Source organism: Phalacrocorax aristotelis, chromosome 5, assembly GCF_949628215.1.
Source record: "Phalacrocorax aristotelis chromosome 5, bGulAri2.1, whole genome shotgun sequence".
Classification (NCBI taxonomy): domain Eukaryota; kingdom Metazoa; phylum Chordata; class Aves; order Suliformes; family Phalacrocoracidae; genus Phalacrocorax; species Phalacrocorax aristotelis.
Genome location: NC_134280.1, coordinates 15,755,578 through 15,768,957, shown reverse-complemented (window position 1 = coordinate 15,768,957; position 13,380 = coordinate 15,755,578). Strand labels below are relative to the sequence as shown.

Below are 13,380 nucleotides of genomic sequence, written 5' to 3'. Positions count from 1 at the left end.
AGTCAGAGCTAAAATCTAGCCAGGACATGTGGGAAAAGAATGTTAAACAAACCAATTGATGCCATAGCAATGTAAATCAGTTCAACTGACTCACACTTAGGAAGGAAAAACTTTCTTAAAGCAGCATTCCAGAGCAAAACCAGATGATGTAGTTAATACACATGAACAATAGCTGCTGACATCCTTACACTGATCAATGCTGCCTACCTTCCTAGAGACAATAGCATGAAAATTTGAAAAAGAAATACACAATGGTTACTTTGAAAAATGTTCATCCACTGAAGTGAGATAGGTTCACATTACAAAAAGTTAAATTTGCACTGAATATTATTCCCAAACAAATTATTCCAGCAGGTCTAAGTCAGAAATGTAAACATCTCCCGCTAAACCTGCATCTGAGCAGGAGCATTTTGCTTTAATTGGCAGCAGTTCTGGACTCTCCAGGGTACATGCAAGACTTCTGGCAGACACTTGATTTTATAACTGAACGCTGTTTAACTGAAAAGTAAAAGCTCTTTGGCTAGGAAATGGGATAAGAAGAGTCTAATCCCTAGAGATAATAAAGGAGATGCTCAGCTCTACCCAGCTGCTGTAAACTCCACCTATCATGTGGCATTTGAGAATTCCATCAAGTCCATCATCTCCAGACTCATTAATGACTTCTCCAATAAGCAGTGAAATCTTTCCAAAAGAGTTCTTACTGTTCCTACAAAAGGAACCTTCTGAGCCAAGAAATGCAATGGACATACTTGCAATTTGTTCACTGCTTGTGTGACATTTGTCTCAAGACAAGAGTGCAAGCACCCAGATTTCTGCAGGCAGAGTACAGTTGCAAAGTTTCGTGCTCAAGATGTTGAATGAAAAGCATTTTAAGAAAGAATCAGAGCCTTTCCTGTTAAAAAGAGAATGGAAGAACATGGTTGCTAAGTGATGAGGATAAAAGTGGATTACACAGAAGATACTCTGAGCCATAAGCCTCATCCAAAACTGACTGGAGTCTTTCCAGTGATTTCCGTGGGACTTCAATAAAACCTGTATAACTTTAATGAACCGTTTCAGTCTTTTCTGGCCTTTCTTCATGAAGTATTATGTACTGTTGAATGAATACAGAAGACTGCTACACCACCACGGTCAGGGCAATTGGTGACAAGTTTCTTATACACCCCCCTCATTCTCACAGAATACTATTCAAAAATAGCATGTATTTGGGAAATTATTCAAACTGACAGCTGAACTGAAATCCTCAACATTTAGCCTACCAAAGGATACAGGCCAAGATCACAGCTTGAACAGGAAGAACAATAAATGAGTATTTCTGAGCTCTCATTCTACCTGCGAGTTGGAGCATCAAATGGGCAGGCACTCACTTTCCTCATTAATCACTCTGTGGATACTACCCAGTAAAAAGAATATTTTGTTTTCTGTGGAGAATTAGAAAGGAAGATTTTGCATGACAGGTAAGGGGACTAAAACCCCAAGCCTGGCTGAGATACAAATGTGGGTAAACTGGCAAGAATATCTCCAGCTTGGAAACTGGAGGACTATTTCTAGCTGTGAAGATACTGAGGTTGCAGATGAATTTGGAGAGAGAGTAACAGAGGAAAAAGGTGACCTCTAATGCAGTTTTAAAAGCATAAGATGAAAGATTGTCATTCAACTCTGAGCAACTGGATATTAAGAACAGGAGAGGTCTCTTCAAATCCTGTTTTTAAATTTACTGTCTCAAGTAGAACAGATATCAGGAGACCCACATAGATTTCAAGCGCTTCTCAAATCAAGACATTGCTAAGCACTGAATGAAAAGCAAATCAAAGTGAGATATCAGCCCCAGCCTACTGACATACTGGTGCAAATTGTCTTCAGACAGGATGTGGGAGCTCCAAGACACATGGTATTACTTGAGTTAGGACTAGTCCACTGAGTGAGGAACCAGTCAATCCCAAGAGAAGGGCTCATGCTTTAAGAGAAGTTCCTAAACTGAGGTGGGTTTCTCTTTCTCTGAGTGAAATTTAATCACAGAAATCTGGAAGCTCCCTTGAAACTAACATACCTTTGTGATAATCACCCCATGACAGAGAACTGACCTATCTTCTCTCACTCTAGGTATTGCGTGTGTCAATAAAATGCTAACTGTTTGTCACATTGACTTAAGTCGTTTCCGTTAGGATAATGTTCCTACATGGAAAAAGTAACAGAAAAGAAAGCTTTGAAAAAAACAGAAATATTGTGACTGTGACAGAATCAGGGGTAAGGTGCTTGGTTAGACATCTCTGGCTGTTCTTTATCTCAGACTCCTAAGCTGATTATGTCACTGGCCAGAAGTGGAACAAAGGATTTTACCATTTTTATGCCCATAGTAACTGTACATTATTGTTTCATTATATGGTACAATAACTAAGAGTCGCTGACAAAAGATGGAAGCAAGTATAGAGATTATCTAGAAAAAAATCATACAGGAAATCAGACAGGAAAAGGGGAAAAAAGGCACAGGAGGAAACACACACACACACAAATATAGACCACTTAATATTTTCCCTCCTTTGAACAACAAGCAGGAATGAAGCCAGCCTTTCAAATTCACCTTGCCAGAACAGAATAAGATAGATGTCTTAGATCAAGCCGGCAAATTAGCACAATCCAAGCCCAATTTTTGTTCCAGTTCAAAGTAAATTGATCCACAGCTTATTAGGTTATATTACCTGGAACAAAACACAGCAGCGAGGAGATTTTTATTATGATGATGATGATGAAAACAAAGCAACCTCTACGTTAAAATAGAAAAGTTCATAGAAAGAAATTCTTATAATTTTTTTTTTTTGTTAGTTTTATTAGATTTTCCTCCTTAAAATTCCAATCATCTGTGTATCATAGCACAGCACCAGCCTAAATGGTTGGTATGAACTGCACACAATCCAGGCTCGACTGTGATGGGGTCAGCTTGCCCCTTTCTGTTATGCCAGGCAGCCAAGTGCTAAGCAGTTCCCAGGGCCTTAGCGATTGGAATAAGACCCTGGAAAAAAAAAATACACTTAAGCCTTGGCTTTACAGCAAATTACTCTCTCCCCCTATTTCCTTATCCCCTGCTAACTCCAATGACAATGATTAGCCATCTCCCTTGCTCTCCTACAGGGACTAACAGCCTTATCACCTCCCACCTTCAAACATCCTCCTCTGCTCAGCAGGTACTAACTGCCCTATTCACTCAATTTGACTACCCAGATAATGTAATAAATTAAACTCTGAACAATTGTTTCTAACCTATAATTTGCTGTAGGCTGATGACTCTCAAAAAGGGCTGGTTTGCTCAAAAACTTGTCTTTTTTTCTGCATATGTATGTCTCCCCGAAAGACTTGCTTCACTTGTGGTCATCACAGTTGTCAAATATGCTAGTGCAAATAAGCTTTTATATCAAGAAAAGGAGAGTTTATTATTGCAGCTGCATGCTGGATTAAATATTTACCGACTGAAAGTCTTTAGAATTGTAGACAAAGCCAACTGAAATCAATGGGAAAATTGTCTTTTAAATAGACTATTTCAAGACCTTGATTGAGGTGACACACTTAATTTCATTCAAAACAGTCCTGTTATACCATTCAGCAACAATAAAATGGGATGTTAAAATGAATGCTATTTATATAGACTTTCTTACTAATTCCATACTGTAGGTAGGATGTGAAGGAGACTCATCTGAAGACCCAGAGAGCAGACAGGAATATAGTGGAAACCACAAAAAGCTATCTTTACAGGAACCAAATATTTCTGGAATCTGATTTCACTCACCTTAGCTAAGAACAGTGAATTCAGTTCTCTTTTTAATGTGTGTGTGACTCACACTTTCATTAAATAATTGCATAAAACTTTTTTTTTAAAATACATTCAACTTAGTCCTATAGGAAGTCGTGAAAAATGTCACTAAATGGTTCCAACATTTATTTATGATTCCTATAGTCTGAATGCAGTGCAAAAATTAATGAAAAATAAATATAAAATAAAAAAATATATATCTCTAACTCCTGGTTCTCCGAACCCTAGTAGGGGCCTTCACAAATCACCAGCCTGATATTCACAGATATATCAACACTTGCAACAGCATTTTGGTAGAACGAGACATGCGTAGACAAGTAAATTCTTCTCAAGATGAACATATCTCAAATCAGCCTAATAAAATAGCATGTCTGGATTCTCTATAAAGGGAATGAATTATTAGTTTACATTCTCCTGTCACTAGGTATCTTTCCTTGTTCTTTGATGCTGGCAATTGGTTATTTCCCCGAGGCACTGCAGTGATACATTTACATGTCACCACATCCCTTGCTGTGCTGAATTGTCACTCCCAGATTCAACATGGCAGGCCGACACAAAAATTCAAGCATATCTGAGGGCTGATAATTTCTGCCTTCCAAACATCCTGCACTCCTTTCAAGTCAGTGCAGGATTTGCTCTGCTAAGTAAAAATACAACTCCAATTCCTATTAGCCGAAGGTAACGGAAGGGAAAGGGGAATAGGGTTTCCCTCAATTTCAGTGAGTACCTAGGGTGAAACATTGAGCAGATCAAACACAGCATCTTTTCATGACCTCTTCATTTCTCTTCTTCAGCTAGACAGCTTCTCATTTTGGCATCACAAATCAGTGACACATGAGAAGACTTAAGACCTAGGCCACAGGTCACATTACAGCAGTTTCTTAAGGTGCAGCCTGTATCTAGCAGTAGGTAACCACTGGTGGCCAGGATACTATAACTATTTTCAGGATGCTATAGCTATTTTTCTCTTAACTACTCCCTCAGCCAGATGTACTTAGCAATTCTCAGTGGATGTCGTTTCCTAGAACTTGTCCCATCTCCTCCTGCATCTACATACACTCTTAACAAGCAAAAAATTCTTCAGTGAGGACTTCTCCATCCCAGATGTCACCAGGTCAAATATCCTTCTATGAAGGACAGTTTCCCTTCTGCTTCTTGTAAACGTGGCTCCTACTAGCATGCTTTCCTGCCCCTTACTACTTGCCCAGGAAGCACAAGTAACTGCTGTACAACTTCTCATAATGGGCAGTCTGCATTTCCTCTGTGCTGAGAAGACAGCTAGTGAACAGGGCAGATCTTCAGATCATTATTTTAAAGCATTTTCTGAGGCTTCCCAAGGGTCCATCCCTACAACCACGACAGTGGTAATTACAGAAATTTGACTTCTCATAAACTCTTGCAATTAAAAACAGTAATCACTTCAGAGAGCAAATAAAAAGATCCCCTATCATTTCTCCACACTCACTGACCTAGGTGAGAAATAAAAACCACAACAAAAAAAATCCACAACATGCCATAAGGGACAGAAGAAACCCCAGAGAGAAGACAGATAGCCTGCCCAAATAGATAGGGCTACCACGTAGAGAGGTTAAGTATCAGGCAGTATAAAAATGGAATTCTGAAGGCAAGTTCCAGTTCAAAGAGACAGGCTGCTTCGTTATCTTGAGATGTCTTCTCAAGGGTATTTATTGCAAGTCTGAGAACTGCAAATGAGTTACAGAAAAGAACAGGCAGAATGATAATCACAGCCACCACCCAAGAGTACGATACATAGTACAGTACTCTGTTATTGACAACCTGTAGTTTCTTCCTCTGACTTTAAATGCAGCTGATTTGGGACCATTGTTTATATGGATGAGGAACTACTTTGTAAGAGGAAATCTATATCTCCAAAGCTGATGTATCATTCTCCTGCTTGTGTGAAAGATGTCAACAGTAAAAAAACCCAAAGCTGATGGGTATGAAAACTCACAAGTTTGGCTCACCAACTGTGTCAACATTCACAAAGGCACAGAGAATGAAGCAGAGACTGAGTGTTGAAGTCTGCCTCTGTTTTGGAGGCAAAACCTAGTGTGTCTGAGCACTAGTGTCTTTCGAATCCCAAACCGGCCAGTTTGTCCTCAAATATCTTTTGTTAGGAAACAAAGGTGTTTTAGGGTCTAACAACGCAGAACCGTGACTGGTGATCTCCAGCTTGTGGGGAGGAAACACAAATACAAAACACTGGTTGGAAGAAGGGATTCTAAGGCCCTGTTATATTTAATTATTCTTCTGCACTGTTCCATTCCTCACATTTCCACTCCAGCCAACCTTAGCAACTACAAAGACACGAAGCAGAGAAGCTTGCAGCTCCCTGGAGATGTGGATTTTTGCGCGAAAACCTTGATGAACTTTGAGTAAAAAACATTTAGTGCAGAGGAAATCTGGCAGGCAAAAGACTACATTTAGCAAGAACAAATTATTTTGAGTAAGTATATTGCTAAGGAGTGGGGAAGAGCAGGAAGATGGAAGAGGGAGATCAACCTGTGAAAGCTGGAAGTTACTGAGAGTTGCTAGAGGAGATAAATAGCCGTGATGGAAAGGATGTTGGAAAACAACAGATTTACAGGGGCTGTTTCCTACAGAAGCATGTTCATCTAAGATTATGGGGTGCTGTGAGCGTGGCAACCTTTCCATGCACTTTGCATACACAAGTGACACAGTCACAGCACATAGCAGCTCATAAATCTTGCAAAATGCAGTACATCAGCCAGCCTTTGAAAACTATTGCTTTAAAATCATCACTTCTGTGAGGGATATTGAAAGATGGGGGCACATCCCTGCTACCTTAAATTGATGAAAGGAGCAGGACTCCTAGACCTTCAATCTAGCACTGGCTGAATCCAGTACTGTCATAACAGAGTTTCGTTGCCTGGGGCCGCGTTATACCCAAACAATACCCTTCAGAGGAAAAGTGCATTACAAAGTTTTTCTTTTCCCCTTTAGGAAGGCCTTCCCATTACACAGCTGGCAAAACAACCAGCTGTTTAATGACCTAAGAAGCAGACCAGGGTTCTTCTCTCCCCTTAGAAAGTAAGCTGAGGGGAAGAGCAATTTAACACAGTTCATGAGATTTGTGCCTCAGAGTCCTGAGTCAGAGCAATCAAACTTGAGGTTATTAAAGCAAAGTCTCTCAGTCCCAGGCTAGGGGAGCATCCTGGAGGCAGTCTTGACTGCCAACAACACAATGCAGGACTTCTGACCCATCACCTTTCCATTTTCCATTTCCCTGTGTATTCAGCCTCGCCCTAGGCAGGGAAAGTAAGGAAAGAAAGGACGACTCTGGTTTTCTGGCCGGCTTTGTTATAGCTTCAGTCTGTTGATACGCATTACTACAAACTAGAAGATGCCATGAGAGCCAGAAGCAGTTTCACCTCCACATTCTCCAAAGACACGGTATTAGCCAAAAGGCATATATCAAAGCATGGTGCAGGAGTGAGGCACAAGCTAAACAAAGAGCTGAATTATTTACAATTTGTCAAGGCTGCATGGGAGCATACTGTTCCTTCTTCTTACATAATAAAATGCTCTTTATTTTGCTTATGATATATTTAAATATAGCGGTAATTTTGGACATTATGAAGTGTGAAGTTACATTTATGTTTTATGTTAGCAGGCTGGATATGACTGTAGCTCCTTTTGCTACGTCCCACATTTAGAGACACTAGTACCAAGTCAATGGTTCTCAGAACTGCCCATACACTGAATAATAAGGGACAGCACAAAGAAAAATATTTCCAACAATAAAAGAAATATTTCTTCTTCTCTGTGATACCAACTCAAATAGCAGAATAAAATTTTGCTATTACTGTATTCCACAACAGTGATGGAGAATGGTTCAGAAAATAAGATTTTATCTGAGTTAACCAGAAAAAAAAAAAGTCTCTATGAATTCTGTCATTCCATCAAAAAGACACATTTTAACCTTGGAAAAGGAATTTAAAAGTTTCTCCAAACAAATTCTAATACACCTGGAAAGTCAGAGAAATGTATTAATTTCCACACGTGTCTTTCAATAAGTCTCACCACAGCAGTCAACCCTGGCTGGTGTTAGCCTCCACAATATAATTTAACAAGCTAATTATGCCCAAAGCTATCTAAATCTGAACTCCACTCATTCAGTGCAGCTGGCAGCACTAACAACATGGAAGCAAAGAAGGAAAGCATGCATTACAATCTCTTACCACAGTATAGATCTGAGGTTTGCGCCTTTTTGCCAGGTCAATTATATTGACTCCATTGTAATAAAGGTTCTCAATGCACCCATGGAAGTTTTTCCTCTGAAATGTTCCTGGTTTCCCCGGGACAGGAATCCCTCCAAAACTGAGCTTTTGGAAAGAATAAGAACAGCTTTTAGTTATCACCCCAAAAGCAAGAGGGCAGAGCCCCACTCCATACAGACAGCCGGGATATTATCTAAGAACCAAGTCACATTAACAGCATCATCTCGGAGAATGAAGCAGGGCCTGGCTGCCCAACAGAGGAATTAAAGGCTGCATGACATTACAGCTGTTAGAGAAACACTGCTGCTGCAGACAGCTCACTGTAATTTGGAAACAGCTTTTAGATGCCATAACAAACCGCTTCACCAACCTAGTACCACCACCCCCCACCCAGGAACATCCAATGTACAAAGTAACGTTCAAATGGTCTTCAGCCCACAGCCTCCGCTGGCCTGGAGGCTGCCACCCAGCAGCAGACCACAGTGGCCGGGAACCGCTGAGCAATGGGGCAATAAACTCGTCGTGCCCACAGAGCACCGGGTTTGCCTGTGAGTTGGAGTCACCCTTTTCCACCAAGCATGTATCCGTACAGTTCTGGTTTCAGCCAGTGGAGGGTAGTGTCACACACACAAACTACCTCATTTGCACCTTGCAATCATTTTCTCTAAATTTTGCTGTGGTTTGGTTTTTACAATACTCACACGTGTTTTTTGGGACTAAATAGTGTAATGGAGAAGTCCTGCAGGTTACACATTTAAACAAAACTTCTGCTGTGCTGTTGTCTGAGTACTGGAAGATGTTATTGTGCAGATACAACTCATCACTTAACTGGAGGGCTGAAAGCCCTTAGAGGACAAAGACCCTAAGATAATAAAGCTTCCAAAATCCTTGAAGCATAATTACTTTAGATTCCTAAGAAAAGAAAGGGGTGAGGGGGAACAAAACCCACAGCCCAATAAACTTCTGATAATCCTATTTTCATTTCCCAGTGACACAGCTCATTTGTAATCAGCTCCACTGGCCTTTTTGGCAAAGTCTTACTGGTGGTACCAGTGGGTTTTTATTCATTTTTCCCATCACAACCAGCAGCACCATAAGTGATATAATGCAGGCGGGGATTCTGCAGCCACCACACTTCACAGCGCTTCCAGCACATCAGGAGCTGTGCTGCAATCCTGCTGCATCCACTGCAGCAAGGGCATGCACTGCTGTGCAGAACTGCTTACACGCTGACGGCTGCTGGAACCTCGTCAGCCTTATTCCTCTGTCGCAACTCCTAACAGCTCACCTCAGCTCATTATTACAAAAATGAAGAGAAATTTGGGGGTTCTTTTCTTCCCACTACACCTAACAAGCCGGGATACATAGGCAAATGAAAGCTCCCCCAGGATAACCTTGAAAGCACTTATTTGAAAACAAGTCCTTAATGAACTTGCACCTCAGTTGTATTAACTGATCACTTCAGAGAAATAAAGAGTGAACAGACTGCTACTTCACACCACTTGCAGGTTTGTTATCGGCATGAGGGCTTATGTGGTAGCAATGGGGTTGGTTTTTTTCCAGTAAGAATCATTAGTTCTTCCTTAAAACACCAGGCTTTCCTTCTTTCATGTTCTAGTCTTTAAGTCTCCTGCTCAGGGATGCTGTACTGGGTTTCAAAACCAGAAGAAAAATCATTATCAATTATACCACTGCATTATTAAGAAAACAGTTTCCTTTGTGATTGGTAATAATTTTAATTACCAAACTAATGGGTTTATTACCCTCAGTAAGGCCTTTAATCCCTGAAGTGTGCTGAGAGAAACCTTCAGTAGACTGTATTGCTGCAATGTTCAACTGTAAGATTGTCTCAGTGCAAACGGAAAGAAAACACATTCTGTGGAAAACCAAGCACCAGGGGCCAGGACTGAGCGCCAGAGAGGTCAGTGATGACACTGATCTACACCAGCTGAAGATCTTCTCTGCCATACTCCCTGTTTTGGAACACCTGGAAAAATGTTCAGCAAATTACATTGAACCTTGAGTTTTCCCTGATTGGCTGCATCAACCTTGTAGCAGGAGCAAGGAATTTTATTACTTTGAAATTAGGAAAGCTGATGACTCAATCATTTGGCTTTTCTCAAGTCCATCTTAAAAGTAGTTACAGCTTTGGCCCTTGCTAGTTCAGTCTGAAGCTGTTCCATAATCTCACTGCTCAAAATGGCTGTCCCTACTAAATGTGCTTGTGATTCAGTACAGCAGTGCCAGGGGACAGGTACTACTCTCTCCACCCTGCTTTGGGAAATGCAAAGAAGGGAATTTCAGCTGGAACATGAGAGGAGCAGAGAGCAGGCACGTGCCAGTGCCGAGCCATTTGCTTTTGTCCCTCGGGTGTGCTAGGAATTAATCTTTTCCAGAGAAATGAATCCAAAATGCAGAGGGGAAACTTGTGGTCTCTTAAGCAATGAACCATGACAGCTCAGTGCATCCAGACAGGGTGATGGCTCTGACTGTGCAAGCATGACCCTGCACCTGTGGGCTAGCAAGGCTCAGTAGACAAGCGTGTGGGGATAAAAACAAACATGGGTAATTTGCACACATGTGTGCATTGGGGAGGTGAACAGATGAGGAACTGCCTTGCATATAGATATGATGATATAAAATTTTTTTAAGGTATTTTTCACTGACTATCAGCTACAAGCACTGAACTGCTGGAGTGATATAAACTGCACTCTGACACACATTGGCCTCATCACAGGGGAGCACACCAGCCTCAGGTTTTCTAGACAGGCAGGATGTTTCCTCTGCTCAGTCCTTCATTTGCTAAAGCTGCTCTGGCTCCCTAGACCGCAATGCTTTGCATCACAACCCCAGAGGTGAAGGGAGTTACTCAGAGCTAGTTGCCTTGACAGTCATGCTCAGGGTCTTCCATTCCTAGTGGGAAGACAATGGTCTTCACCTGTTCATCTCTATGTGGAGAGCTGTAATCTGAACAAGTGGTTGTTGGATAGGGGCATAACTCAGAGCTGGTATCTCCATGGCCATATCATCAGACACAGAGATGATGCACAATGACCCCATTAAAATCATAAAGGGGATGATGACAAAACACCTCTCCCTACAGCTAAGCACAGTTGCTCCCTGAAGGTTTGACTAGAACCCATGCTATACCTTTTAGTTTAGCTCTAAGTCTGCCATACTTTGAAGTGTAAGCATAATCCAATGCATATTTGCCCAGAGACAGGCCATTTTCTGAGACCGTTGTATACAGAGTTACACTGACTTAGTCTATGTTTGTTAACTATTAAAGGAGCTTTCTGGGAAGGAAATACTAAATAAACAGTTCATAGAGTGGTGGTTTTCCATTGTGTTCTTTTTATACCAATTCTGCCTCATGTTCCAGGGTATAACCTTAAAGGGCTTCACACACCTCATAATCAATATCCAAGTGATCTGAATCCCCCTTCGTTCGGAAATGCTGGGTGTGCTTGTCCACCGTGAAGTTCACTTGCTTGTTGAAGCGCTCTATGAGAACCGAGTGCCAGTGCTGGTCATCCAGGAGGCTGCCCAGGGTGACGGACATGTGGCTGTTACTGAAGTGCAGGTTGGAGTCCCCTGGAAGGGTAGAGACAGGCAGAAGACAATAGAGTTACCTCCACGCTCTTAACTGAAGCATGGGGACTCAAGGGGAAGCAAAGAGCAGCACTCCTAGATGCAAACTGGAGCTCTGCCCATCACAAATAGACCCTTTTCAAAGCTTTCCTTGGATTCTTTGGGCCTTTTATTCATATATGTGTGTATACATACATGCACACATAGACACATTTTTTTTCGCCTGAAATTCGTGATACACGGCGTGGTTTTCCCGATGCTGCACCCACACATTGCAGCATGCAGGGGATCGATGCTCTGGCTGCGCCCTTGGTTCTGCTGTGAATTTGAGGCCCTGGTGTTTTAAGAGCTCCCTTCAGGTTGGACCAAAGATCTCCTGCCTATTCACATTAACAGACCACTCCTGACACTTCAGTTCCAACTATGTGGTTTTTGTACTTAAACAAGAAAATTGTACCTGTCCATTTTCAGGGAAAAAAAGCCACAAGCCAGTGAAGGAACATGAACACAAGTGTTTTGTTCAGCTCAAAAAGATTCTTAAACCTGGCCTAGATCTCCAAAAGTTTAGATCAAGAGTCATAAAAATATTTAGGCCCTAACCCTGGTGATTTCAAGCACTCTCCTGTTTTCCAGCTGGCTGTATGTCTGAACACTTCAGAGCCTCTCATTGAAAGGGAGTATGTGTCCTTTTTTATATTCCAGCAGAATGGAGAGAACACATGCTCCAAAACTGTCAGGCAAGATGCAAGCAGATTCAAAAGCAGACATCAGAACCCTTGCTTATAACATATGAATGTCAGAGGACTTGAAATGGCTAAAATATGTACATTTGGGGCTACTGCTGAAACAAAAAAAACCCATCTTATCTCAAGACTATGTATTCACAACAGCATCTACTCTAGAAGAAGTAACATAATATATTTAACTATACTATGTTCTTATCCTAGTATGAAACATTTGTAAGAGGAGGCCAAATCAACGGAGTCAAAGAATCCCACATTCAGAGGCTTGGGAGGTAGCTACTTGGTCTAAGCAACATCCAAATACCAAATGAGAAAAATGATGCATTATCATTTTTACATTTTGATGAACTGAAGAAACAAAAAGAAGGAAAGAAAAAGAAAATACTAGTTGGAGACTAAACAATTAATGACCTTATGTAAAAACAAAATCCAAGAGCTGTGGAAAATTGTTACTGACATTTAAAACAAACCTAATTAAGTACAAGGAGAAAAATGCAGAAAGAATTATCTATTAATTCTGTTTTACTACCTCCAGTTTGCTCCCACTAGTTTATGATTTCTTTTAATTCCCCAAGTCATAAACAGGGGACTGAGATACTGCACCATTGCTTGCTTCATCTGCTCTAGACAAACTTCTTAAGGTGTCCTGGAACTGCTAGTGTGAGATCTGTCCCTGCCAATACCATACATGGGAGATGTAGCATCTAGTAATTTTTATTAAAACCAGCCTTGGAAGTCTAAGCACTATGTACACGAACTGCAAATGGCTCAGATTCATCAAAGTTATTAAGATTGAGAGTGGCAGTGAAAAACTTGGACTCCTTGTCCACACCCTCATGGTTAACAGTGGGAGGGGTTTTGTTTCAGCTTTCCATCTGGGTGGGCCACTGAGGCTTTCAGACCAAGTTCAATACCCAACCAGGGTAAGTGCAGCTCCTGTGCTAACCAAAGTATAACAATGCAGGCATGGAAACTTCTG

At 41.2% G+C, this 13,380-nt stretch overlaps 1 protein-coding gene across 1 annotated transcript in view; it reads right to left on the bottom strand.

Moving 5' to 3' along the window:
- CNTNAP5 (contactin associated protein family member 5) overlaps positions 1-13,380 on the bottom strand; it is a 297,497-nt gene that overhangs the window by 149,117 nt on the left and 135,000 nt on the right. The window contains exons 6-7 of the mRNA XM_075093104.1: positions 11,477-11,661; positions 8,029-8,172 (exon numbers count right to left, since the gene is read on the bottom strand). Of these exons, the coding sequence (XP_074949205.1) occupies positions 8,029-8,172; positions 11,477-11,661 (329 nt within the window). The remainder of the gene's footprint in view (positions 1-8,028; positions 8,173-11,476; positions 11,662-13,380) is intronic.